The sequence below is a fragment of the Nyctereutes procyonoides genome, unplaced genomic scaffold, assembly GCF_905146905.1.
Source record: "Nyctereutes procyonoides isolate TBG_1078 unplaced genomic scaffold, NYPRO_anot_genome, whole genome shotgun sequence".
NCBI lineage: Eukaryota > Metazoa > Chordata > Mammalia > Carnivora > Canidae > Nyctereutes > Nyctereutes procyonoides.
The window spans coordinates 64,060,254-64,086,828 of NW_026575126.1; the positions used below are offsets into that span (position 1 = coordinate 64,060,254).

Sequence of the window (26,575 nt, forward strand, 5' to 3'; positions counted from 1 at the left end):
GGCGGAGGGCGAGCGCCGGCGCGCGGGCGGGCGCACTTTCTCCTCAGCGCCGGGCGGGGGCGGCGGCGGCGGCGGCGGCGTCTCCTCCTCAGCGCCCGCCGGACCCTCCCGGAGACGCGGCGGCAGGGGTGCCCCAGCGGCGGGGGCGCTGGGGGCAGCGTGACGGGAATTTCTCCCGCTGACAACTTCGCCGCGCCCCTCCGCCGCCCGCGGACCCCGCACCTTGCCGCTCGGCCGGCGGCCACCGCCCGCCCGTCCCGCTCGCGGGGCCCGAGGCCGGGCACGGGCGGCGGCGGCGGCGGCGGCGGCGGCGGCGGCGGCGGCGGCGGCGGCGGCGGCGGCGGCTCCTCCTCAGCATGGCCCGGGGCGGCGGCGGCGGCGGCGGCGGCGGGGGCGCGGCGGGCCCGGGGCGGCCGCGGGGGTCCTCGCCCGACCCCGAGCAGCGGCGGCGGCGGCGGCCCCGGGGAGCCCGCGCGGCGCCCGAGAGCCCCGGCCGGGACGCGGGGGAGCGCGGCGGGCGGCCGGCGACAAAGTTGAGCGCGGGCCGGCGGCGCGGATGGTGGGCGCTCCTGGCGCTGCAGCTGCACTTGCTCCGGGCGCTGGCTCAAGGTAGGCGCGGGTCGGGGCGCGGGGCCGGGGCGAGCCCGAGCCGTCGGGGCCGCGGGGCGGGAGGCTGGCTTGACGCAGCGGGGCCGGGCGCCGGCGGGAGCGGAGCAGCGGGGCCCCCGCCGCTCGTCGGAGCCCGGCGTCCCCCGCGGGCGCGCACCCAGCCGGCCGGCGTCTCCTCGGGACCTCTGGGGCGCGGCGCGCGTCGGGTCCTGCCCAGGTCCCGACCCCGCACTGTCGCGGCGGGAGGCGGGGGGGGGGGAGGCTGAGGAGACAGGATGAGGGGGGGAGGCTGAGGAGGACAGGATGGGGGGGGAGGCTGAGGAGGAGAGGCTGGGGACAGGTTGAGGAGGGGTACTGAGGGGGGGAGGCTGAGGAGGACAGGTGGAGGGGGGAGGCTGAGGAGGAGAGGTGGAGGGGGAGGCTGAGGAGGACAGGTGGAGGGGGGAGGCTGAGGAGGACAGGTGAGGGGGGAGGCTGAGGAGGAGAGGCTGAGGACAGGTTGAGGAGGGGTACTGAGGGGGGCAGGCTGAGGAGGACAGGTGGAGGGGGGAGGCTGAGGAGGAGAGGTGGAGGGGGGAGGCTGAGGAGGACAGGTGGAGGGGGGAGAGGCTGAGGAGGACAGGTGGAGGGGGGAGGCTGAGGAGGAGAGGCTGAGGACAGGTTGAGGAAGGGTACTGAGGGGGGGGAGGCTGAGGAGGACAGGTGGAGGGGGGAGACTGAGGGGAGGCTGAGGAGGAGAGGCTGAGGAGGACAGGTGAAGGGGGGGAGGAGGCTGAGGAGGACAGGTGGAGGGGGGGAGGCTGAGGAGGAGAGGCTGAGGACAGGTTGAGGAAGGGTACTGAGGGGGGGGAGGCTGAGGAGGACAGGTGGAGGGGGGAGACTGAGGGGAGGCTGAGGAGGAGAGGCTGAGGAGGACAGGTGAAGGGGGGGAGGCTGAGGGGAGGCTGAGGAGGAGAGGCTGAGGAGGACAGGTGGAGGGGGGAGGCTGAGGAGGGGGACGAGGGGGAGGCTGAGGAGGAGAGGCTGAGGAGGACAGACTGAGGGGGGAGGCTGAGGAGGACGGCCTGAAGAGGACAGGAGGATGAGGAGGGGGCCTGAGGAGGACAGGCTGAGGAGAGGCCCTGAGGGGGAGGCTGAGGAGGGGGCGGGGGTTGTGTTGTAGACAGCCGGGAGCAAAACTTCCAGTGCCCACCACTTTGTCCCCCTCCTGGGCTCCCGGCGAGGGCGCAGGGGGGCCTCCAAGGGGCAGCGCAGCCCGCGGCGCCGAGGACCGGCCGGCCGCCGGGGGAGCTTGCCCCTCAGTCCAGGTCCTGTTAGAGACCCTCTGGCCGTGAACCTCCGTTTCCGCCCAGGTTGGCTCTTCGGTAGAGCGTAACGCTGGGAGCCGAGGGCCGAACCGCGGGTCCCTAGGCGCGTCCTTCCGGGGAGGTGTGTAACGCGGGGGGGCGTACCCCTGCTGCTGGTGGCCTCGGTGTCCCTTAGCGGCGTCCGCGGAACGCCGCCGCCCCGCGTAGGAGCTCGCATTGCCGGCCACCAGCGCCCTGAACTTAAATTAGCTGTGCGCGGTGTCCACCGGGGGACGTGTAACAGTTGGGATGCACTCAGGGCTACGAGGCGTGAACTCACAACCGTCCCCGGCTGGTGGAGCAACTCACGCACGGTTCTCCTGCGGATGCTGACCTCAGGGTATCTAAATCGTGGGCCTCCCCGACCCCTCCCCGGGGCTCTCCTGGCACCGGCTTTCGTGTGTTGCCGCGTGAAAACAAATTGCCATGTTTCTGGTAAACTCCATAGCTAGGAAAATTTTCATTTCACTCGTGTGTGTGTGTGTGTGTGTGTGTGTGCGCGCGCGCGCGCGCGCGCGCTTTTTACCTAATAACTGACTTGGGTAGAAAAGCGTTTATTAAGTCATTTTGTAAAATGGGATCTGTAGATTGCTAGAGAAGCCAGACAGGTTCGGATGAAGAAATCTACATCACTTAGGGCTGACTTTTAAAATAGAAATGGTGTTTATTACTGTTTTCCTTGTTTTTTTTTCCCCTTTTTTTAAACAGTGACTTGCACTTTGCAGTAAGCCCTGTACATTTATTTGAAGATTTGTGCACAAGTTCAAATGGTTGTGGTGGGGAAATTTGGGGGTTTGAAGTATAGTACAAGAATTCCAAGTCATCAGTTGCACTCCTAAGACTGAAAAATGTGTCCCATTTTTACAGCTGTAATGCTAATGAAAATACATAATTAAAATGCACTAAGGCGACAGTTAAACTTTGTTAGAAATATTTTATTCCTTGTTGCAAGGGAAAACATTGGTACCTGTTTTACATTTATATGGTTTATGAAAGTGTACAGGTCTTTTAGTGTAAAATTTCAAATGGGTTGTCACAAATTTTAAATTCATTGACAGGCTTCTGTTCTCTGTGCTCTGTGAAATGTGTAATATATCCATCATTTTTTATATCATATTGAAAATTCATATTACTGGGGAGATGTCACCATTTGACAAAAGCTCATGTATCTTGAAAATGAAAATTCTGGTGCTGCTATAGAGATTTCTGATGGGATGATGAGTTGGTCATATGCAAGGGAATATATTCTCTTGAATCTTATCAGATAAAATGTAACATTCTAAATGGAATACTTAACAGGAAGCTGGAACTGGTTGTAAGGACCATATTACTGTGTAACTAGGTAAAGCATTTACTAATTTCTCTTTGTTTTTCTTCTAATGGTGTTTCATGTGGTTAGGCTTGCTCTTGATAATTTGGGAGAAAAGTGCAACACTGACTAGTAAAACTTACATGTAGTTGCATAATTGGCTGTTATGTGAAATACCAGGTTCAGACCTGCCAAATATAACTATAATGTCTTGAGGTTTCTTTCTGTACGGTTATGAGAATTTTGGAGTTATACTCTGATTGGTGTGTTTATAACACTTCTAGATTCCTAAAGATTTAAGTCTTTAATTCTGAAAGGCAGGTGGCAATGCATGCCTTCTTTATATTGTCCACCAAGGATCCAGACCTGAGTGAGTTTAAGTAGGCTCCACACCCAATATGGGGCTTGAACTCCTGACTCTGAGGTCAAGAGTCGTCTGCTCCACGGACTGAACCAGCCAGGCGTCCCAGACCTGAGTGTTTTAGAAGGATGTCTTCTGAGGTGAAGGATGGCTGGGTCATAAGTATCCTATGTTTAGTCTCTGATGCCCTAGTTTTACTGCTAGACCTTTGATAGGCTTATTGGTTCTGGTAACGTTTAGTATATAGACTCCTGTGTTCATTATAGCTTCGTGTATTAAAAGTTTATATTCATCAGGCTGAATGAGGTAGAAATGCCCTTCTCGGTTATTGCCCTGGGGTTCATAGTTCTCAGTTTCTCCTTTGGAGTTATCTCCAGTTGTTTAGAGTGATGGTTCTCTAACTTTGGTATGTATCAGAATTACCTGGGGAATTTGGTGATCCTGTAGAACCATAGCTTGCTTTCCAAGTGATTTTGATAAACACGGGGTTGGAGAGCACTGAGCTAGATTGCCTTATGTTTTTCCTCATTCTGGTCACCTGGTGTTTTCTTGGAACCTTTCTAGCTCCATGTTTCTCCAATTTGGGGAGTCACGGGAGCTTTAAATCATACTGGAGCCTGGATCTCTTTCCTACAGTTTGAGGTTTGACCTGGGCATCAGATTTAAAAGCTCAGGTGATCCTGGGCAGCCCCAGTGGTCCAGGGGTTTAGTGCCGCCCTCGGCCAGGGGTGTCATGAACAAATAAATAAAATCTAATAAAATAAAATAAAATCTCAGGTTATCCTAATGTGCAGTCAAGATTGAGACCCATTGCTCTCACCCTTAGATGAGATTACATGATGCAAATTCTCTTTTAACCTTGTTGCTGGCCTTGTGGTTCTGTAGTATCCCAGTACCCCGCAAATTCCAGTGACCTTTATACACTTTGAACCTTTCACTGAAACTTGTTCCATGTTCATGATCTCAAACTTTGAAGTTTTTTCCTAACTTAATCAGCTTTTTTTTTTTTTTACTTAATCAGCTTTTAATCACTTATTCTATTTATTCTACTGTTGTGCTCCTACTTTTAGTGTGGGGTATGCATCAGAATCACCAGTGATATTTAAAAATACAATCATCTGGGCTCTGTCTCTGACCTGGAGAATCTCTGGAGCATGAATTTGTGCATTTAAAAAAGCTCCACAGGTGATCCTTGGATCTTGTGCTCCAGTTTTCTCCTTGCGTTGGTCAGTTCCATAATTCCGCTCAGTTCTGTGTCATCATTAGTCTGACTCCATGTGGTCTCTAGATGCTTACCTGGACTACTTTTCTCAGGCCAATTCCCAGGCTTAGGTAAAGTCTACTAATTAGGCTTCCCTGTCCCTGATTTGCTGAAGTCACAAAACTGTGCTAATTGGGTTTGCTGCAAATCTAGCTTCTTTTGGGGGCTTTATGCTTTTATTACCTCAGAAGCTTTTGGTTTCTCCTGTTCTTTTTAGACCCCCTTTCTCTCTCAACTTCATTGTTTGAGTTTGACCTGGAACTTGAGTTCCAGACTACCTGTTTCACTGGAGAATCTTCATACAGAGTGCTACACTAAGTGCATGCTCAGATACTCACTGATTAAATTTTATTAGACCACTGCATGTTTAACAGATGGCAACTGGCCACTTGGTTGGTAACTGTCTTGTAAATCCAGTAATAAGCAATCACCCTCTATGCAGCCTTATGTATAGCCACCTGTAGCTGACCTTTATTGAGCCCTTCTTACATGCCAAGCACTAAGTGCTTTATAAGTAGGCTCATTTACTCTTCACAACAACCCCTGAGAGGTAGGTAGCATTTTGTACTCATTTTACCTTTGGGGAAACTGAGGCACTGAGATGTTAACTAGTTGGCTTGAGGTCCTGAGACTAGTAGTGGTGGAGCCAAAATGGGAAGCAGGCTGCTTGATCCACAGTCTGTTCATAACCTCCAGGCTGTGGTGCCTTCCATGTAATCTGGAGGTTTCAATGGGAAGGGAGAGCAAGCAGATCAATACTAAGGAAACATGGTGGTTGATGTTTTCTAAATATTGTTACTGGACCTCAAATTTCAGGTTACTTTACTTACGCTTGTCATTGTTAAAACCCATTAGATAATTCAGAAGATAGAAAAGAGGAAATACGCATAACCCCTTCCATATACCCACCTCTCTCCCATAGTAAAATGACTGTTGCCATTTTGGAGTTTTTCTTCACAAAGGATTTTTTTTTTTCATACCGTAATTTTCAAATTCCAACTGAGAATAGGTTGTGGCAGTTTGTTGGCAGATTTGAACGCCACAGAATTGACCGCTGGGAGCGTACCAGCCATTTCTTTGAGCAACAGTTGGAAAATACTTTTAGCTGCATTCAAGTCCTTTATATGCAAATAAAGAGGTGGGGTTTGTGAGAATTTTTGAATTTTTGTTAGCATGCCTTTTATCTTACCCTGATTCAGTTTAGCTACATACTGGGATTATACCTTAATAGGAAGTTTCCTGTGCCCATAATATTGAGGTCAAAGTGGAACTCTGACCAGTTAGATGGGTAATTAAGTGGAATCAAGTAAGATGTTAAATTCTACCTACCAGTTGACTTTATATTATTTCCACTCTTCAGAATCCTTGCATATTTTTTGTTCTGAAATACGGACTTGGAGCCGTCTTCTTGGTGTCCCCTAGATCAGAGACGAGTTATGTTGGTTGACTCCACTGAAAGGAACAGACTCAGAGTGAGTAGGAAGACAGAGAAACTGGATTTTGACTAGGTCACAGCTTAAATTTCTCACAGCTATAGTTTTTTTTTTTTTTTTTAAGATTTTTAATCTTAAATAATCTTTATAACCAGCGTGGGGCTTGAACTAACAACCTCAAGATCAAGAGTTGCATGCTCTTCCAACTGAGCCAGCCAGGTGTCTCTAAAAGCTATAGTTTTAAGAGTAGACACTTGAAGTCCAAATCCATGCAAGGGGAGTAAAGCTGAGGGTAGGGAATAAAAATCAGGTTGAAAAGTATATTATAAAGGGGAGTTAAAGTAGAATTATTTCTTAAAAATTGAAGACGTTTAAATTTTATTTGGTTAAATATTCTTACTAAGTGATGATACATTTCTGCCTAATGTAACAGCATTTTCATTTGCATAGTTTTTTTAAATTATAGTTATCTGAGAACCTAGTTATAAAATGTTTTTTTTTTAATTTTACATATTTAAAAATATTTGTAGATCTTTTTATAAAAAGGGCATAAACATTTGTGCCCATGATCCTGATAGACCAATATATTTTGTCAACTGGGACAGAGAATATGGCACTTCCTGCCATCCTTTTGTACTAGCACATAGAAATTAGTCTTAAGGTTTCGGTGAATCTCTGAAATGCAGAAGTCTGTCAGAGTTGGACAGATACTTACTTGCCACTTGATCCTGGATCTGAGACCAGTTTTGGAGAAATATGTTAGTCTTAGAGATTCATTGTATTAACACTATTCTTGCTATATCCAAATTTAAGAATGAATAAATGATGTTATGGGAGCACTTCTTTAGGAAATCTTAGTTACTTAGATTTGCTATTCTAGTATTCAGGTCGTCTGGCCTCTTGACAGGCATCTCTCTCTCTCTCTCTCTTTTTTTTTTTTTTTTTTTTAGATTTTATTTTTTCATGAGAGACAGAGAGAGAGAGAGGTAGAGACATAGGCAGAGGGAGAAGCAGGCTCCATGCAGGGAGCCCAATGTGGGACTCCATCCCGGGACTCCAGGATCACACCCTGGGTCAAAGGCAGGTGCTAAACCGCTGAGCTACCCAGGGATCCCTTGACAGGGATCTCTAAAGCTTTAGCTTTCCCCCTGTCCCTACAATCTTTTGTGGGAATGAGAATATTTTTGTAAAGTTTTGCTGGAAACCTGGATGTGGTGAGTGGAAAAGGCGATGGGCTGAGTGTCAGTAGACCTGGTTTTTATTTCACTCTAACTTGCAATATGAGCAAGTCTGTTGGCCTCTTTGGGTCTGTTTTCTCACCTGTGAAAGGAAGGGGTTAGACTAGATCTTTAAAATGGTTCTGCTCTGCTTTTTATTTTTTATTTTTTTAAGACTTTATTTATTCATGAGAGAGACACAGAGAGGCAGAGACATAGGCAGAGGGAGAAGCAGGCTCCTCACAAGAAGCCCAGTGTGGAACTCGATCCTGGGACCCTGGGATCAGGCCCCAAGCCAAAGGCAGACACTCAACCGCTGAGCCACCCAGGCATCCCTGCTCTGCTTCTTTGATCTTCCGTATGTTGTCATATCCTTTCTGCCCTTTACCAGACTTTGTAAGTGTGTCTGCTATCTGGGGATTCTGGAACTCCGTGTGCCTTAGCTCTTAGAACCTAATTCTCTTCATTTTACTTTTTCCAGGGTGTTTATAGTATCAAAGACAACTAAGATGCAATATAGTATTTCTGCCGTCTAGCACATGATGTATTTACTCTAGCCTGAAAATGGTTCATGTTCAAAACTTTAGGTTCTGTGAAATGAATTAGTGCCATAATTTATCAGTGTAAGCCTGCAGTTTGGAGAAATAAATTTCCTTAAAAATATGAAATGCTTACTTATTTAAATGGCTTTAAGAAGAAAGGGCAATTGAAATCTGGAAGTAATTAATACAGAGAGAAATTTAAAAAGATATGAAATAGTGATGGATATGAGAATGTTTATGTTTCTAGGACACTGACCGTCAGTAATTTACAGAGATTGGTAGATGGTGTTTGTTGATGTTTCTGTGCTCAACCTAATGTTATGTTGGTTAATTGCATTCCTTAAGGACTTTAGTAAATCAAAAGGGTCTCCAAATTAACATAAAAACTATTTTTCACTCTAACAGCCTTAGCTGGCACTCTATTGATATACAGTGTCTACTGAAGATAACAGCTATCAAATAATCCAATTTCTTGACAATATGTGTCAGTCAAGTAAATCTTTTAATTTGCTGATCTTTGGAGATTAGTATGTTGAACATAGGATAAGACTATAGTCCATGCACTGTTTTTGGCTTTGCTAAGTATATATATATATATTTTAACTGATAAGGCCAACCTTTGGAGATATGGGCTGTAGAGAATAGGCTAGACTTGTGGGCACATATTACATGGACAAAATTAACCTTTGGTGCACTGTTCTGTTACTGCTTTTCCCTTTCAGAACTCTCCTCTGTATTCTAGACATGATTTCTTATCATGCAAGTTTGGAAGCTGTCAGATACATAAACTTGATTTTACAAAGATGAACGATCTTTCCAAGAAAAAAAAAATATAGGGAGGTAACCAACGGCTTGGTTATGCCAAGAAGAGTTGCCATTATGTATGTATATATGTATATACATATTTATTTATAGAGCACATGGGTGATGGTGGAGGGTCAGAGGAAGAAGTAGAGGGAGAATCTTAAACAGAGGCTCCTCATCCAGTGAGGAGCCCTACATGGGACTCTAGCTCATGACCCTGAGATCATGACCTGAGCCAAAATCAAGAGATGGGTGCTTAACCACCCAGGTGTCCCAGTAGTTGCCTTTACTAAGAGTAATTGGGGAGGGAATTTTAGCAATCCAAATAGAAGACTAGTTAGGAAAAAGCTAGATTTCAGGTAAGGAAGGGTTTCATAGCTTATAACCTACATAGATAGGGATGATCATCTCCAGAAGTATAGTTTCTGTGGGTTTTTTAGTGTGATCTTTAATTTATTTTGTGTATCTGTGATTTACTCATCAAAGAGGGCCTATTTTCAAAGCAAAGGTCGGTTCTATTTGCCTTCTCCCTAGGTGTTACATGTGGTGGAAAAAGGATAGGAAATTTTTATTTGGTGGACCAAAGCCCTTCTATACAATGAGTGTCAGTGTTGATTTAATACATGAACCACCAGATGGCAATAGAAAAAGTGTTTATAGAGGATATAATCTGTAGTTATCACAGCTAACTTTTTTTCCTTCCATGGTTATACTACTTTTCAGTATACTTACGTAATACATAAAATATTTGGCCATGAGCAGGGTGAGTTTATACCTGACAATGCAAATAACAACCAGCAAATAGAATAGTGGTAAAATGTTACTAGAAAAAGACAATTCCTTTACACAAACACATGTATAAACTGTTCCTGGAGGGAGTAGATTTCCAAATATGCAACTTTATGATTTATATTACTGTATAGTTATGCTTTTACTTCTAATGTTTTTGTTCAGTAGTTAGCTTTATAGTAACTGTGACAATTGCAGAACATAAAAGAAAACATGGTTCTTACCCTACAGTATTTTATTTAACACCTTTTAAAGGAGATACATGAGTTTACAAACATTGAACATATTTATATATTTTCTGGCCAAAGGTATTTTTATTTTATGTAGAATTTGTTTTATTTTGCCTTGTAGGCATGTCCCCTTTTTCTAAGTCTGTCTTCATGGCTCTTTCAAGGATTTTTTCTTTCCTTTTTCTTAACTAAGATTCTTGGCTAGAAGCTAGAAACTCAGTCTGAACTACTTAAGAAAAAAAAGGATTTCATTGGAGACATCCTAGGGTATCACAGTGTAACAAGAATACCCTGAAACTTTGCAAATTTAGGATTCTGCTCCACCTTAGGAATAACTAGAGCCAAGTGTTCAAAACCTCTTAGGTATTGTCCTCTCTGTCATCCTCTCTCAATTTGCTTCTTTCTGTTCCTGTGTTGGTGTCATTCTTGACTGTTAGTGAAAATTGGCTTTTACCGTTGGGACCCAAATTCAGCTATCATCAATCTTTGCATTTCTAATGCTTCAGAATTTTAAATAAAAGATTGATTTATAACTTTGGTCCTGAGTCTAAAATCTGTGAAATGGTTAAATTAATATTTTAAAAGTATAATCTCAAAAAGGAAAAAAAAAAGCATTTTGGTTGCAAAAGTGAGAGTAGATTTGGAAAAACCAGAATGATACATAAGTTTGGCTATCTCAGCAGCTGAGGTTGGAGAACGTGGTTGCTTGGGCTATATTGGGTAGTGTTGGAGAGAGACAGATGTAGATGTTGTAGAGACCAATTTAGGAGGCAAAACAAAACAAAACAAAAAAACCCAAAACGACAGGACTTGGTAAGGTAATAGGTTGGATATGGAAGGTGAATGAGAATATGTCATGGGTGATGAGGTTTCTGAATTGCATGACTAGTTGGTTAGTGCAATCATTTGCTGAGATTGGACTACTTCAGTTTGGGCTGTATGGTCCTGATTGTGGTTCTTGATATGTTAATGCGAGGTACTTATGAGGTATCCAAACAGGTGTTAAGAAGGTATTCCATAGATGCTTTTCTGTCAGAGGTGAGATCTGGGCTTTTGCTGTAAATATTTGTGGAGAAGTTATAGCCTATTGTTTAAGAGAATGATATTGGCTTAAAATAAAACCTACTCAGCCATTTGCTAGTTGTGCTTCCAAGGTTGGCTGCTTAGTCATCTTTTACCACTTTTTCTCATCCTTGAAGTAAGTATAGTAATTGCATCTACTTTATAGAGCTGCTGTAAGGATCATTTGATATGGTTGAAGGTAAGGTGTTTAGTGCCTTAGCAAGTACATAGCATGCATCTGGTCAGTGCTAGGTGGTGGTCTTATTCTTTATACCTTTGTGGACAGGAATCGTGCCTCATTCACCTATTTTCCTATAGTACTAGATATTAATGAGCCACTGTAGGGCGGAGTGGGGAGTGTAAACAGTAGACATGACTGGAGCATAGTGATTTAACCTGGTTATGACTTTATAAATTGATGGAGGAGGAGATTGGAGTGATGGGAGTAAGTTAGAGAACGGTGGTAATATTGGAGTAAGTATTTGGACGGGGGTGATAGTGGGGTGGCAAAATTGGAGTAGTATTGCTGTGGGTAGGTGACTAAGATGAGGAGCAAGAAAAGACCATTGGATTTGATTAGGCAGGAAATGTTGATCTTTTTGAGTATAATTGCACTAGAGTTCTAGGACTGTAAAGCAGATTGAAGTTGATTACAGAATGAATGGGTAGTGAGAAAATGGAATCTACAGGTGTGTTCTTTGTTGAAATTATCTGTTGAAATTCTCAAAAAAAAAAACTATGAAGACATTTGGAGTGTGTAGTGACAAAATGATCTTAAAATGCCTTGGGAATATTTATTCCAATTTGGAAACTGTTCTCAAGGCTGAAAAAAAATTGGCTGTTGTCATCTGGCAAAACGGTAAGTAATCATCACAATTTTCTGAAGTGATCATTTTAGTTTCATACTCTGTGACTATTACAGGCTTCTAGCAACATTGCCACCAGAGGTGATATGGAATATTTCTACTCATACCTTGCTACTAACACATGGAAACTGTGGACAAAATATCCTAAGGGCAAACAAAAGGATTCCTGAGTCTGAAAGACCAGGAAATCCCAGGTGCCAGAAGTGAAAGGAGAACTCAAAGCCCACAGTATAATAGGGAGCTCAAGGCCTGCTCTGGTCTCAGATCTGGATGCAGCCTCCAAGGGCTTGGTCTTGAGGGTGTCATGAAGGAATAGGAGACATGGCCTTAGGTCTCCATGAAGAAAGAAGGTAGGGTTGAGGTCTTCCTACATAAAACTTAGAAGGATGTCCGTCTGTGAAAAGAAGACTAGAAAAACCTGGTCCAAGAAAGTGCAAAGAAACGTGTCTTTCTTGGGATTGTATGTGATTAGAAGTGAAAAGAGAAACATCTGAATCCCAAAGCTGTACATCACATTGAGGGTGGGTTAAAATTTAACATTTCTTACAGTGCACACTAATCCTTAAGCTGAGACATTAGCATGAAACATGGTACGGAACTATGGAAACCAGTGGAGTCCTTAGAAATAAGTGTGAAACTGTCCTGCAGAGCAAATGAAAAACCTGGGACTCTCAGTGAAGAAACAGTTCATGCTAAAGGTGAACTTGCAGTAAAAAATTGCCAGCTACAGAAGGAGATGAATCAGTATAAAGGAGAGTGGACAGGTTTTTTAAGTTGGAGAATTGGTACTCCAAGAGGTACTTGCAGGACATAAGACAGAGATTCCTTGGTTAAGATTATTAGAGATACAAGGGATAAGACTATAATGAAAGAACATCACAGATTAGAAGATTTGGAACAGGACCAAAGAGAACTTAGAGAAATGAAAATTATGGTCTTTAAAAATAAATTCAGTAGACAGGTAAAACAGCTGAGTAGTATAATTGAGCAAATTACTGATTTTTTTTTTTAAGATTTTATTTGAGAGAGAACGAGTGGATAGAAGGAGAGGGAGAAGCGGCAGACACCCTGCTGACTTGGGAGCCCAACGTGGAGCTCCATCCCAGGACCCTGAGATTAGACCTGAAGGCAGACTTAAGCGACTCAGCCACCCAGGTGACCCCAAACTACTGATTTTTAAGGAGGTCTGAAGAAATTGTTTGGAATAGAGTACTGAAGGGTGAGAAGATGGAAAATGAGTTGTTGAGACTCATGAACTTTTTTTTTTTTTTTAAGATTTATTTATTTATGATAGAGGCAGAGACACAGGCAGAGGCATAAGCAGGCTCCATGCTGGGAGCCCGACACGGGACATGATCCCAGGACTCCAGGATCGTGTCCTGGGCCAAAGGCAGGCGCTAAACCACTGAGCCACCCAGGGATCCCCGACACTCATGAACTTTTAATATGAACGTCTGTTACTGCCTTCCACAAGCTTTCAGGAAGAAGAAATGGGGGGGAGGCACTATCTAAAGATATAATGACTAAAAAATTTCCATAATAAATGCAGGGCCTAAGTTCTGAGTTCCAAGAAGTACAGTGAACCCCAAGCAGGCTAAATAAAAATAAATTTATACTTAGACATATTGTAGATGAAACACTAGAAACAAGATAGAACCAACCTCAGGAAAACTGTTGTCCAGACTGGCAGGCCTTTTGAGTCCATACACAGTAATATTAAGGAGTAAGTTAAAGTCTTTCTAGATAAAAACAAAGATCACTCATAGACTAGCTGGAGGAACTAGTAAAAGGTGTACTTTAAGAAGAAAGAAATTGAAACCAGAGGAAGGAGTGAGATGAATATAGCAAAATGTGAAGTGTTAGGAAGCAGTTTCTCAGATTTACTCTTTTATATGCCTGTGGTTTGAGAAAAGTGGGCATTAGCAGTTTCTACTGATGTAGCGTGGACAGGTTAGTTTAAGAGTGAGGGCAGCAGGGATCCCTGGGTGGCGCAGCGGTTTGGCGCCTGCCTTTGGCCCAGGGTGTGATCCTGGAGACCCCAGATCGAATCCCACGTTGGGCTCCCGGTGCATGGAGCCTGCTTCTCCCTCTGCCTGTGTCTCTGCCTCTCTCTCTCTGTCTCTCTGTCTCTCTCTCTCTCTCTCTGTGTGACTATCATAAATAAATAAAAATTAAAAAAAAAGAGTGAGGGCAGCAGAGTTCATTTAGTGCTTACTGAGGGCTTTGAGGGAACAAGACGCTGTAAAGCAATAAAGCTACAATGATAAAACACAGTTCCTTCCTTCATGGAGCTTATTGCTTATTGAGGTGGAGACACACTGACAAAATATAGGATAATTGTGAAGAGCCCTTTAGCTGTAGGAACGGTTTAGAGCCTGGGAGATGAGCTTCAGCAAGATACAGGGATACAAGTAGGCCATGTTAGAGTCTGGGGGTTCCCATTAGGACTTGAGAATTCAGAGATTCAGATAGAAAGAAATCGAGCAACCGGAGTGAGGAATTTTGACAGGATTTTGCCAGGTAGAAGGACCAAACATCAAGATTTTTTAGCCAGCACATTCCAAAATGGCCTTCTTTACATTCTGAATTGTGGTCTTATGTGTGAAAAAAATTGAACTTGGATCTTACTTAGCAGGGAGCTAGGTTAAATGCACAAGGATAATTTGAAAAAGAGCATACATATAGAGGAACATTGTTAAGATATGAAGAAACTCAGTGGATCAGAATTAATAGAGGTGAGAATGTAGACATTTGTGATTTGTGGCAACTTGATATTATTGGCTGGTTGTTTTTAACCAACAAACCACTGGTCTTTAAAAATTACTTAAATCTAGTGTCACAATATGATAGGTAGAAAGAGGTCATTTGTATCTCTCACTGCTGTTCTCTGTGGAATCAAAGGTATGAGAAACATAAGTTGTGATGTTGCTTCTGTGTTGGAGATGTAGCAAGTGAAAATTTATAATTTAGTATTTAGCTTCAGATGCAGCTTAAGTTTTCTTTTTTTTAAATCACAATTTCTTTCCGTCACAAGTTGTTTGTTCTTGGGTAAATCAATGAAATTTCATCATAGATACTATTGACAATAATCACGTTTGGGGAAAAAAAAATACAAAACCAAGCCAAAACAACAACAAAACCCCAGCCAGACCTCATTTTTTCTGTAATTTCTCCCAAATTGGCTTGGGAGGAAACATTGGAAGTCCTGACCTGTTCTGACTCTCATTCCCCCATTTCAGGGAACAGGTTGGCTTGGTTGGTATCCTCTGTCTATATGTGTTAGCAGTGGGTGACCCTGACCAAAATGATGAGGATCTGAATTTTTCTGGCATCTTTTCTAGTGACTGATGCAGCACAGGAGGAAATACCTGTACTGTGTTGGTATTAAGTATGTTTTAGAAGTAGATATAATTGACATGGAAAGATGTTCAGAATACGCTAAGTGATAAATGAGATTATAGCATGATTTGTACAGTGTAATAGCTTGTCTTTATTGAGTGCTTCTCCTGCACTGGGTACTACAATAGCGCCTTTCTATGTAGTATATTTCTGGCCTTGTTAGAGCTCTATTCTGTGGATGGAGAATTTGGGCTGCAGATAGATTAAGGTCACCACTTAATAAGTAGTGAACCTGGGATTGGAACAGATTTGGCTTCTGCTCTTAGTCTTGGCACTGTGCTGCCCTCTGCATGTGATCTGAGCACATGTGGTGGGGAGTTTCTCTGATACGGGGGCATTTGTACGTGCATAAACAGGAAAGGGGCTGGGAGGCAGCACATTGAGATATGAATATTAATACCAGCCTGTCTCTTGGTGAGTAGAAATATGGGAGTTTTGTTTTACTTTTCTCTATTTCCTGTCTATAATGGGGCTTAGATTGCTTTTGAAATACATAAATAAAATCTTAAAGAAAAGTATAATAGGTTTAAAAAGTAATGGGGATGTAATATTAAGTCAGAAACAGAAAATTGTTTTATAATCTATGCAGCAAGTGTGAATGAACAGACCGGCCTGTCTGGAAAGTGTGTCTCTGTGTTATGGGAAAAATTTCTGAATGTTCTAATTTTCAAACTATGCATTTATAACTTTAAAAAAATTATGAAAGTTATTAACCATAATGCAGTATTGGTGGATTTTAGGAGGAGTATGGTATTAAAGTAGTTTAATGGTTCATGCTGAGATTCCATTACTGGGTACCTGAGATTTTGGTGTGTTTTTCTGTTGGAGGGAACTTACTTAAATTATTGTTTTGGGTCTTATTTTGCTCATTTATTTGAAAAGACATGCGGTTTCTTAAATGATAGACTCCCTGGAAGAGCAAAAACTACTTTGAAAGATGGATGGATAAACACATTTGTACTATAGATATCTGTTTAGTGCTGCTTGATCTTTATTTTATGACACTGGTGTCAAATTCTCCCAATAACAACTCTAATATCAAACTTCAATAAATTGAAGTTTTTTTAAATTTTTTTTATTTTTTTTAAATTTTTTTTTTTAAATTCATTTATGATAGTCACACACAGAGAGAGAGAGAGAGAGAGAGAGAGAGAGGCGCAGAGACACAGGCAGAGGGAGAAGCAGGCTCCATGCACCGGAGCCCGACGTGGGATTCGATCCCGGGTCTCCAGGATCTCGCCCCGGGCCAAAGGCAGGCGCCAAACTGCTGCGCCACCCAGGGATCCCAATAAATTGAAGTTTTTATGGTATTATGTACAAAAAACTTGAAGGATATAATTGTAAATAAAGATTAGGAGTAATTTTAATTTGAAATATTTTACATTAACTTAATGCATTTATATTAGATACATTATAAATTAAGAGAGTGTTAGGTATGAATGCGGTAGTGTGGCAGGCAACACTTAGGGTGGCACCTGGCTTATAGAAATGTATCATTTTCTGACAATGTTCCTGGTAAACAGCAGGGACCTCTGTTAGCCATTTCTCTTCTGTGTCATCTCTCCAATTGTTTTCATGATGCTCTGTGAATCTCTGTAGCCCCAGAGCTGCTCTGATTCTTGCCTATCCTTAAGTACAGATGTTCTGCTTTTCCTCGTCTGTTTCTCAGTATATTCTCCTCTTAAGCCACTCAGTTGCTTTTCAGTGAGCAAATGGTACTCATATCTTTTAAAGGATGGGGATGGGGATATTTAATAATAAGCATTGCCAATAATTTTGAACTATGTAAATATAAAATTATAGAAGTTCTAAAAGTAAGTACTCTAAGGCAAGCAAAGGAACATATGTTGATTACGAACAGGCATATTTATCGAATTTCAACAAATGAAATTGTGTTTTGACTTTGTTTTCATCTTTCCACTTTTGAGGCTAATTGGAGAGTGGGAACTCCTTTTCCTAATCTTGCTTTTAGGTGGTTCTGTGACTTCATTTTTCTTCCCCATTTCTATAGCTCAGCTTAATCTGTAGTTGTGTTCCCTGGGCCTGCCAGGGTCCATTTGCCTCTGTTCATTCCTGACAGTATACTGAAGATTTCTGAGTGGCTTTCCTTGTTCCTTTGCTGTCTCACTAAGGTTCCCTACCTGCATTCTCTTCTCCCATGTTCTCCTTTCCATGTTTGGCAGCATGTCTGGTCCATGTTTAGGATGTGAGCAGTAGCAATAGGTACTCTTCATAGGTGAAAACACCTAGAAAGCATGCGTGACTGAAAGAGGTGTGCCTTTGTTGTCCATAAGTCTTTTATTTAGTCTTGGTAAGCAGGGAGAGGTGTAAACCATCCTTCGTTATAGGATTTTAGCTTTTATTGTTATATTGTATTTTATTATGTAGTGCTTATTTCTTGTGAAAAATTACATGAGTTGGTTAAAAACTCATACAATGCCAAAGTATATGTAGTGAAAAGGCTCTTCTTTCCTGATTCCCAGTCCTCTGGTCCTCTCTGCTTGAGGCCATCACTGTTCCCAGTTTGAATACTTTTTCAATAATATTTTTTGTATGTGCAATCATGTATATATTTTCTCCCAGCCCTTTGACTTTATGCAAAAGGTAGCATACTATTACCTTGGAGACTGGCCTCAGCACACTTGTCTTTTTTTCACTTAACACTGTATCTCAGAGATCATTTCACATTAGCACATGTAGATATCTCATTTTTAAATACGTAGAAAATGTGCTTTTAAGCCATTGGCTATGGTGTACTGGCATTGTAATGTGATAGTGTCATGAGTTGAAGGGCTGGGTTAAAATGCTGGCTCTGCCATTTATGAGGTGTGTGACCTTGGGCAAGTTACATAACCTGTCTGTGTTTCAGTTGCTTCTTTATAAAATGAAAAGGTAGCATCTCTTTACAAGGTTTTTCTAAGGATTAAAAGAGGTAATGTATGTAAAGCATTTAGCACAGTGTCTTGCTTAATATATCATAGCTGTTATTGTGCTCATTAATTTATCAGATCTGATGAACCCCTAATATGTTTCTCCTTTCTCAAGTAAAATACACAGAAGGTATTACATATTTCTTGACCTTTTAATTTACCTTGATTGATCTTCCAATCCATTGTTTGTATTCTTTCCCTCTTCTGTCATCAAATAACATTACCTATTTTACTTTTTGAGATTTCTTAGCTTATTGATGACTTTACTGATCTATCATGTCATCTCTGTCATTGCATTAGGTACCATCAGTTGTGGTTTATTATAAAACTTCACAGAGAAGGAATATTTCTGTTGATGATACTCCAGAGTGAATTTAATGTCAGCCATTGAAATTTTTCAGGTCACTAGGCAGAATGATTCTTTTTGTGACTGGGATTTCAGCTGGGATAGAACTGAGATTTGGATACAGATGGCAACTGGCAGAGAGTAGTCAATGTAGGGCTGAGATGCCACAGAAGCACTTCAGGATGTGGGCCTGTCTGGGACTGGCCTTGGGAGGCCAGTCAATAGGGAGGAGAATGCGTGGGGAGGGTGGTGATACAGCAACCCCATTGTTCGCTAAAAACTGTTAGGATAACAAAAAGTCAGAGGCAGTGGGGCCTCATGGGGAATGGTAAGCAGCGTGTGGTATGTATAAAATAGAAAAATAACGGTGTCTATAAACTAGATGAGCTGCCTTACTGGGCTATTTTAATGTTCTGCTTCAGGGTATAAGAAGTCTAACTGGGAATGCCCCCACCCTTTTCATAGGGGATGCATGGATCTCGCTTGACAGGGGTCTGTCAAGCTGTCAGGATTGCTGCACCTAGAAATATTTGTGTAAGACCCTTTTAAGGGAGTTGAGTATCTGTAAGAGCATCTGGAGGTTTAGACCTAGTGAATTTAAGATACTAATTCACAACAGTGTGATTCCATCTATACTTACCAGCTGGTGTGATCTAAGCAAGCCAGCTTACATTTTAGAGGTTTCTTTTGTGCTCTGTACTGGAGTGGTTTTTGGCCTCTTGGCCCTGATACGTTTTCACTATTTGAATGATGCATCTTTGCACTGTTCGATAATCGTAATGTTCTTGTCCCTTTTGAGTGTCTGTCATTGTATGCCACAGTGATGAGCAAGGATTGGTTATCCACAACCAGGGTACCTGGTAATGGCTTGCATGTCCCTGGTCTGCTTATTGCGGACTCAAATTGCCTCTTTGCTATAGAACTGTAATCATTGAAGGAAATATATAGAAATGCAGCACTTAAAATACATTTGTAATGTTCTGTTCAAGAGTTTCACTTTTGCTGTTTTTTCTATATTAAAAATCTGATTTCCTCTTCCATTTGCCTAAATCTAACTTACTCTTAATAATCTTTTTTTCCCCCAATTTACTTTTCTGAAAAATTGAACATTTAAAGAAGCGATGGCTTGACCGTGTACCGGTCTTTCTGAGAAAGGGAGACAATTTCGCTTTGCTTCATAGAATTGCCCAGAAGTGGTGGGAGGATTATGTGGCAGAAACATAATTCTTCTGCCCCTTTTGAAAAAGTTCTTCCAGATTCCTTTCCTCTTTTCCCATTCTGTTCTGATGGTTTAAGAGATTCCAGGTGATTCTGCTTTGCATACATGTTCCCCTCTCTCCCTTCCCAGCCCCCTTACATGCATATACACACCCAAAGAGTGAGACATTCTAGACAGTTGATTCTAGTTTCCAGATGTTTGCCCTCCTTTGCAGTTTTAGCCTTCTTCTGTACCCCTCATCCCTTGTTATTATTTTACACATAATACCTTGAAATCTGTGGAGAAAGCTACGAGTAAACTGAAAATGTTTTTACATTATACAGAATGAGAATTCCTGTTCCTGTAAATCACTGCTGAGAGTTCAGAATTGTGTATTTCAGCATCACTGTTATTTCTTTAAAAAAAGTAGTTTTGGTATTGGTTGATTTTTCTCTTGGTTGGTATATGAAGACCCTAAAGATAGAGGAAACATTTTGACCCATTTTGGTTCTTTAAAATAAGTCATCAGAAATCAAATCTGTGGTGCCAGCTCACAGTCTTTATAGATTCTAGTCAAATATCTTCTATATCCTAAGCAGTTGCACTATTTTAAAGAGTAATTGTTACAACCATCTCAAAATAAGTCCTACTTGAGGTATGGAATTTGTTCAGTACTCATCTGTGTTAAGAAAGGAAATAAGCGGGGATCCCTGGCTGACTCAGTGGTTTAGCGCCTGCCTTAGGCCTAGGGCATGATCCTGGAGTCCCAGGATCGAGTCCCACCTCAGGCTCCCAGCATGGAGCCTGCTTCTCCCTCTGCCTGTGTCTCTGCCTCTCCCTCTGCCTGTGTCTCTGCCTCCCTCTGCTCTGCCTCTCTCTCTTTCTGTGTGTCTCATGAGTAAATAAATAAAAAAAATCTTAAAACAAAAACCACCATTTAAATTAAAAAAAAAGGAAATAAGATGTTTCATACCTTTTTTTGCTGCTTATAGAATAAGACCAAACCATAATGTTTAACTTGACAAAAAAATTGTTTAAAATGTTTTTGATAATCAGGAATTAGAGAAATTGGTGTGTTGATACTGTCAGGGAAAGTATGGCTTAAAAATATAGGCTAAGGCTAAGCAGTCTTACTTTAAACCTGTGCTTGATAAAAATTGAATGTAGCCTGAAGAGTCTGACTGAGGATCATGAAATTCTTGGAAGTTTCTGTATTTTTCTTAAATTTAACTTTTGCTAATGTAACACAGGATTTAGAGATACTGTTTCAAAATTTAAAGATACTTCAGGGCATATTAACTGAAGGTTCTTGAAATGAAAACTATTATAAGTGTATTTATTGTATGTGAAAAGAAAATCTCTTTTTTTGAAACTCAGTCTTTAAGAAAAGATCCAGAAGAATGATTATACTATGTAATTTTTTTTTTAAAAGATTTTATTTATTCATTCATGAGACACACAGAGAGAGAGGCACAGGCAGAGGGAGAAGCAGGCTGCATGCAGGGAGCCTGATGCGAGACTCATTCCGGAACTCCAGGATCATGCCCTGGGCTGAAAGCAGACGCTAAACTGTTGAGTCACACAGGTGTCCCTATATTATGTAATTTTTTGAGTTTTTTTTTTTTTTTTAGAAGCCTCAAAATCAAAGTAAAAATGAATTAGAAAATCATCTTTGATTTTCCTGGATCACTTAATTTGAGTTTATTTCAGAGCACATAAGGTTTCTTGGAGTGCAGTAATGATGAAGGACTCCTGGGTGATCAGCCTGCAGGGCAGTGAGCTATGGCCTGTCCTGCCACCCCTGGCTCTGGGGGTTCACCCCCAGACTATAATCGAGGTGTGGCTATCAGAACCTTCAAGAAGAACTCAAGGCATTTACTTGATTGATAATTGAATCAGTATAATGGTCAATTTACATGAACAGCAAGCATTCCTTTTTTTTAAATTGAGAAATAATTGACATGCATCACTGTATAAATTTAGGATGTATAGCATGATGGTTTGATTTACATATATTTGCAATGACTGTTGCAGTAGGTTCAGCCAACATCCATCATCTTATATAGATACAATACAAAGAAGGAAGAAACAAGTTTTTTCTGTTTATAAAATGTGAACTTTTAGAATTTGCTCTTAATGATTGTTCTGTATATCATAGAGCAGTGTTAACTATAGTCATCATATTGTATGTTACATCTTAAGTACTTAATTGTATTTTTTTAATCAGATGAGTTTCATGTGTATAATAGCTTTATAATTAAAAACTACACATTACAAACAGTCATCACCAGAAGTCTCGTTTCCATCCATCGCCATACCATTGACTTCCTTAATCCATTTAGCTCATCCTCCTTACCTTCTAGTAACCACTAGTCTGTTCTTTGGATCTATGATTTTATTTTGTTCATTTGGTTTTTTGGATTCTGCATATAACTGAAATCATATGGTATTTGTCTTTCTCTGACTTATTTTGTTTAGCACTATTCCTTCAAAGTTTGTTCATATTATTGTAGATGGCAATATTTCATTCTTCTATGGCTGAGTAGTATTCCATTGCATAAATATATCCCCTCTTCATTTATCTGTCAGGGGACACTTAGGTTGTTTCCATATTTTGGTATTATAAATAATGCCACAGTAAACATAAGGGATCCCTGTGTATTTTTGAAGTAGTGTTTTGTATTCTTGAGATAAATACCCAGAGTTGGAATAGCTGGGTCATCTGTATTTCTATTCATGAGGATTCTCCATAATGTTTTCCATAGTGGCTGTGCCAATTCTCCCACCAGCAGTGTATTAGGGTCCCCTTTTCTCCGCATCCTCTCCAACACTTATTTCTTGTCTTTCTGATGATAGTGATTCTCACAGTTTTAAGTTGATATCTCATTGTGATTTTGAATTGCATTTCCCCAATAATTAGTTATGTCAAGCATCTTTTCATGTGCCTGTTGACCATCTTCTTTTTTTGGGAAAAATATCTATCCGGGTCCTCTGCCTATTTTTTTAAATTGTAGTTTTTGTTGTTGAATTGTGTGAGTTCTTTATATTTTTTGGATAGTATCTCCTTATCAGTGATACGGTTTGCAAGTATCTTCTCTCAGTGGGTTAGTTGTTTTGATGGTGGTTTTCTATATTGCACAGAAGCTTTTTTAGGTTGATGTAGCCCTATTTATTTTTTGTGTTTCCCTTTGGAGTTAGATCCATAAAGATGTCTGACTGATGTCAAGAAGTTACTGCCTAGGTTTCCTTCTAGGAGTTTTATGGTTTCAGGTCTTATTTTCATGTATTTAATCCATTTTGAGTTAATGGTCTAGTTTCACTTTTTACCTGTGACTATCCAATTTTCTCAGCGTTATTTATTTTTATTTTTTTTTTAATTTTTTTTAAATTTTTATTTATTTATGATAGTCACACGAGAGAGAGAGAGGCAGAGACACAGGCAGAGGGAGAAGCAGGCTCCATGCACTGGAAGCCCGATGTGGGACTCGATCCCGGGTCTCCAGGATCGCGCCCCGGGCCAAAGGCAGGCGCCAAACCGCTGCACCACCCAGGGATCCCTCTCAGCATTATTTATTGATGAAAACTGTCCACCCTTTCTTGTATGTTATTGGTTCCTTTGTGGTAGATTAATTGTCCATATATGTGTGGGTTTGTTTCTAGATTCTTATGTTGATCTTTGTGTGCTCCCCTCCAACCCCCCAATATCATACTTTCAAAATTACTGTAGCTTTGTAGTATGGTTTGAAATCAGGGAGCATAGTACCTCAGCTTTGTTTTTCTTAAGATTGCTTTGGCTGTTCAGGATCTTTTGTGGTTTTGTACAAATTTTAGAATTACTTGTCCTAGTTCTAAGAAGTATGCCATTGGAATTTTGATGAAGATTGTATTAAATCTGTAGATTGCTTTGGGAGCATGGACATTTCAAGAATATTCTCCCAATCCATGAACATGGAATACTTTTCCATTTATTTGTGTCTTGTTCAATTTCTGTCAGTGCCTTACAGTTTCCAGTATACAAATCTTTTACCTTCTTGGTTATATTTGTACCATGTCATTTGCAAGTAATGACAGTTTTACCTCTTTTCCAATTTGGATGGCTTTTATTTCTTTTTCTAGCCTAATTGTTGTGGCTAGGCCTTCCAATACTGTATTGAGTAAAACTGGCAAAAGTGGCCATCCTTTCCTGTTCTTGTTCTTAAAGGAAAAACTCAGTTTTTTGTTGCTGAGGATGATGTGAGCTGTAGGATTGTCCTATATGGCCTTTCTTATGTTGAGGTACATGCCCTCTGTACCCACGTTGTTGAGAGTTTTTTTTTTAAGGTTTTATTTATTCGAGAGAGAGAGAGAGAGAGAGAGAGAGAGAGGCAGACACACAGGCAGAGAGAGAAGCAGGCTGGGATCCTGATGTGGAACTTGATCCTGGGTCTCCAGGATCACATCCTGGGCCAAAAGCAGGTGCTAAACTGCTGAGCCACCCAGGGATCCCCAGTTGTTGAGAGTTTTTAATCCTAAATGGGTGTTGCATTTTGTGTAATGCTTTTTTTTTTTTTTTGGCAACTATTGAGATGACCATGTGATTTTTATCTTTAATTTTAATGTGATGTATTATGTTGATTAACTTGTTGAACCATTCTTACATCCCTTAAGTAAAGGTCACTTGATTGTGGTGTATGATCTTGTTAATGTATTAATGTTTGGTGTGTACATGTTCATGGGGGCCTCTTTTTATTTTTATTTTTATTGGAGTTCAATTTGCCAACATATATATAGCATAACACCCAGTGCTCATCCCGCCAAGTGCCATGGGGGCCTCTTACGATTGTATTTCTGTGGTATCATTTGTAATGTCTCCTTTTTATTTATAGTTTTGTTAATTTGGGTCCTCTATTTCCTTGTCTAGCTAAGGGTTTGTCACTTTTGTTTTCTTTTTCAAGGAACCAAGGTTTAGTTTGGCTATTTTTTTTCCCTCAATTTTATTTATGCTGTAATCTTTATTTCCTTCTGTCAACTTTGGGCTTGATACATTCTTTTGTTTTTCAGGCATTGACTTAGGTTGTTTGAGATCTTTCTTTTTAATGTAGGCATTTATTTCTCTGAATTTCCCTCTTAGAACTGCTTTTGCTACATTCTGTATGCTCTGGTATGTTTCTTTTTGATTTGTCTCAGACTTTATTTCCCTTTTAATTTTTGCTTTGATCTATTGGTTGTTTGGAGAGTATTGTTTAATTTCCATGTGTTCTTAAATTTTCCAGTTTTCCTCTTGTTAACAATTCTTAGTTTTATTGTGGTCAGAATAGTTAGTGTAATTTCAGTGTTCTTGAATTTGCTGAGAGCTATATTGTGGCCTAACATTTGGTCTGTCCTAGAAAATGTTCTATGTGTGCTTGAGAAGAATGTATTCTGCTGCTCTTGGATAGAATATTCTGTATGTCTGTTAGGTCTGTTTTGTCTGTAGTGTTCAAATCTGTTCCCTTATTGATTCCCTGGATGATAGATCCATTGTTGAGACTGGGGTTAAAGCCCTCAACTATTTTTGTGTTACTGTTTGTTCTTCTAGCTCTGTTAGGTTTTGCTTTATATATTGAGGTGCTCTGATGTTGGGCACATAAATACTTAAAATTAATTTATTTTGATTAACCCCTTTATCATTATGCATTCACTTTGTTTTTACCAGTTTTAAAGCCTATTTTGTCTGATACAAATATATTCACTTTTTTACTTTTATTGGGTTGCCATTTGCTTGAAACGAGTTCTTCCATTCACTCAGTCTATGTGTGTCTTTAAGGCTAAAGTGAGTCTCTTGTAGCTAGCATATCATTGAATCTTTTAATTCATTCAGCCATTCTGTGTCATTTGCTTAGAGAATTTATTGTGTTTACATTTTGAGTAATTACTGGTAGGTAATGACTTACTATTGCTATTTTGTTTATTGTTTTCTGATGGTTTTGTAGATCCATTGTTCCTTGTTTCTTTTTTTTAAGACTATATCTTATTTTTTTTAAAGATTTTATTTATTTATTCATGGAGACAGAGACAGAGAGAGGCAGAGACACAGGCAGAGGGAGAAGCAGGCATTATACAGAGAGCCTGACGTGGGACTCGATCCAGGGTCTCCAGGATCACCCCCTGGGCTTCAGGCGGTGCTAAACCACTGCACCACCAGGGCTGCCCTGTTCCTTGTTTCTTAACCTGTTTTTTTGGTTTTGATTTCTTTTGATAGTAGTATGTTCTGACTTACGTAGTCTGTTGTATAATTGCTATAGATTTTTCTTTTGCAATTACCATGAGGCTTACATAAAATATCTTAATTATAACCTTATTATTTCAAGCTGATAACAACCTCAATAAAAATTTAAAACTATACTTTTACTTTTCCCTCTCACACTTTAGGTTATTGTTACAATTTAAATTTTTTAATATTGTATAACTATTAATATATTGCTGTAATTATAATTTTACTGATCATTTTAACTTTCAAACTAGAGTTATAAGTAAATTATGCAGTCATTGCCAAATTATGGATTCTAACTTTGACTATATATTTATCATTACCAGTGAGTTTTATCCTACGTTATGTTCTTAGGATGTTGATGAGCGTCCTTTTTCTTTGACCCAACTCCCTTTAGCATTTCTTGAAAGAGAGGTCTAGTGATGATGAACTCCCTTAATTTTTATTTGTTTGGGAAAGTCTTCATTGTTTTCTGAAGGACAGTTTTGCCAAGTATAATATTCCTGGTTGTCAGTTATTTTGTTTCATATTTTGAATGTGTTATCCTATTCTCTCTTGGCCTGAATGTTTCTGTTGAGAAATCTGCCAACAGTTTAATGGAGGGGGGAGGGTCTTTTGTATGTAACTTCTCTACTTATGCTACT

General features: G+C 41.0%; 1 protein-coding gene across 1 annotated transcript in view; it reads left to right on the plus strand.

Annotated features, from left to right (window-relative positions):
* Window positions 1–383: 383 nt before the first annotated feature.
* Window positions 384–26,575, plus strand: part of SDK1 (sidekick cell adhesion molecule 1) — a gene marked incomplete at its 5' end in the record, with an annotated part of 892,328 nt that continues 866,136 nt past the window's right edge. The window contains one exon of the mRNA XM_055340442.1: window positions 384–609. Within this exon, the coding sequence (XP_055196417.1) occupies window positions 384–609 (226 nt within the window). The remainder of the gene's footprint in view (window positions 610–26,575) is intronic.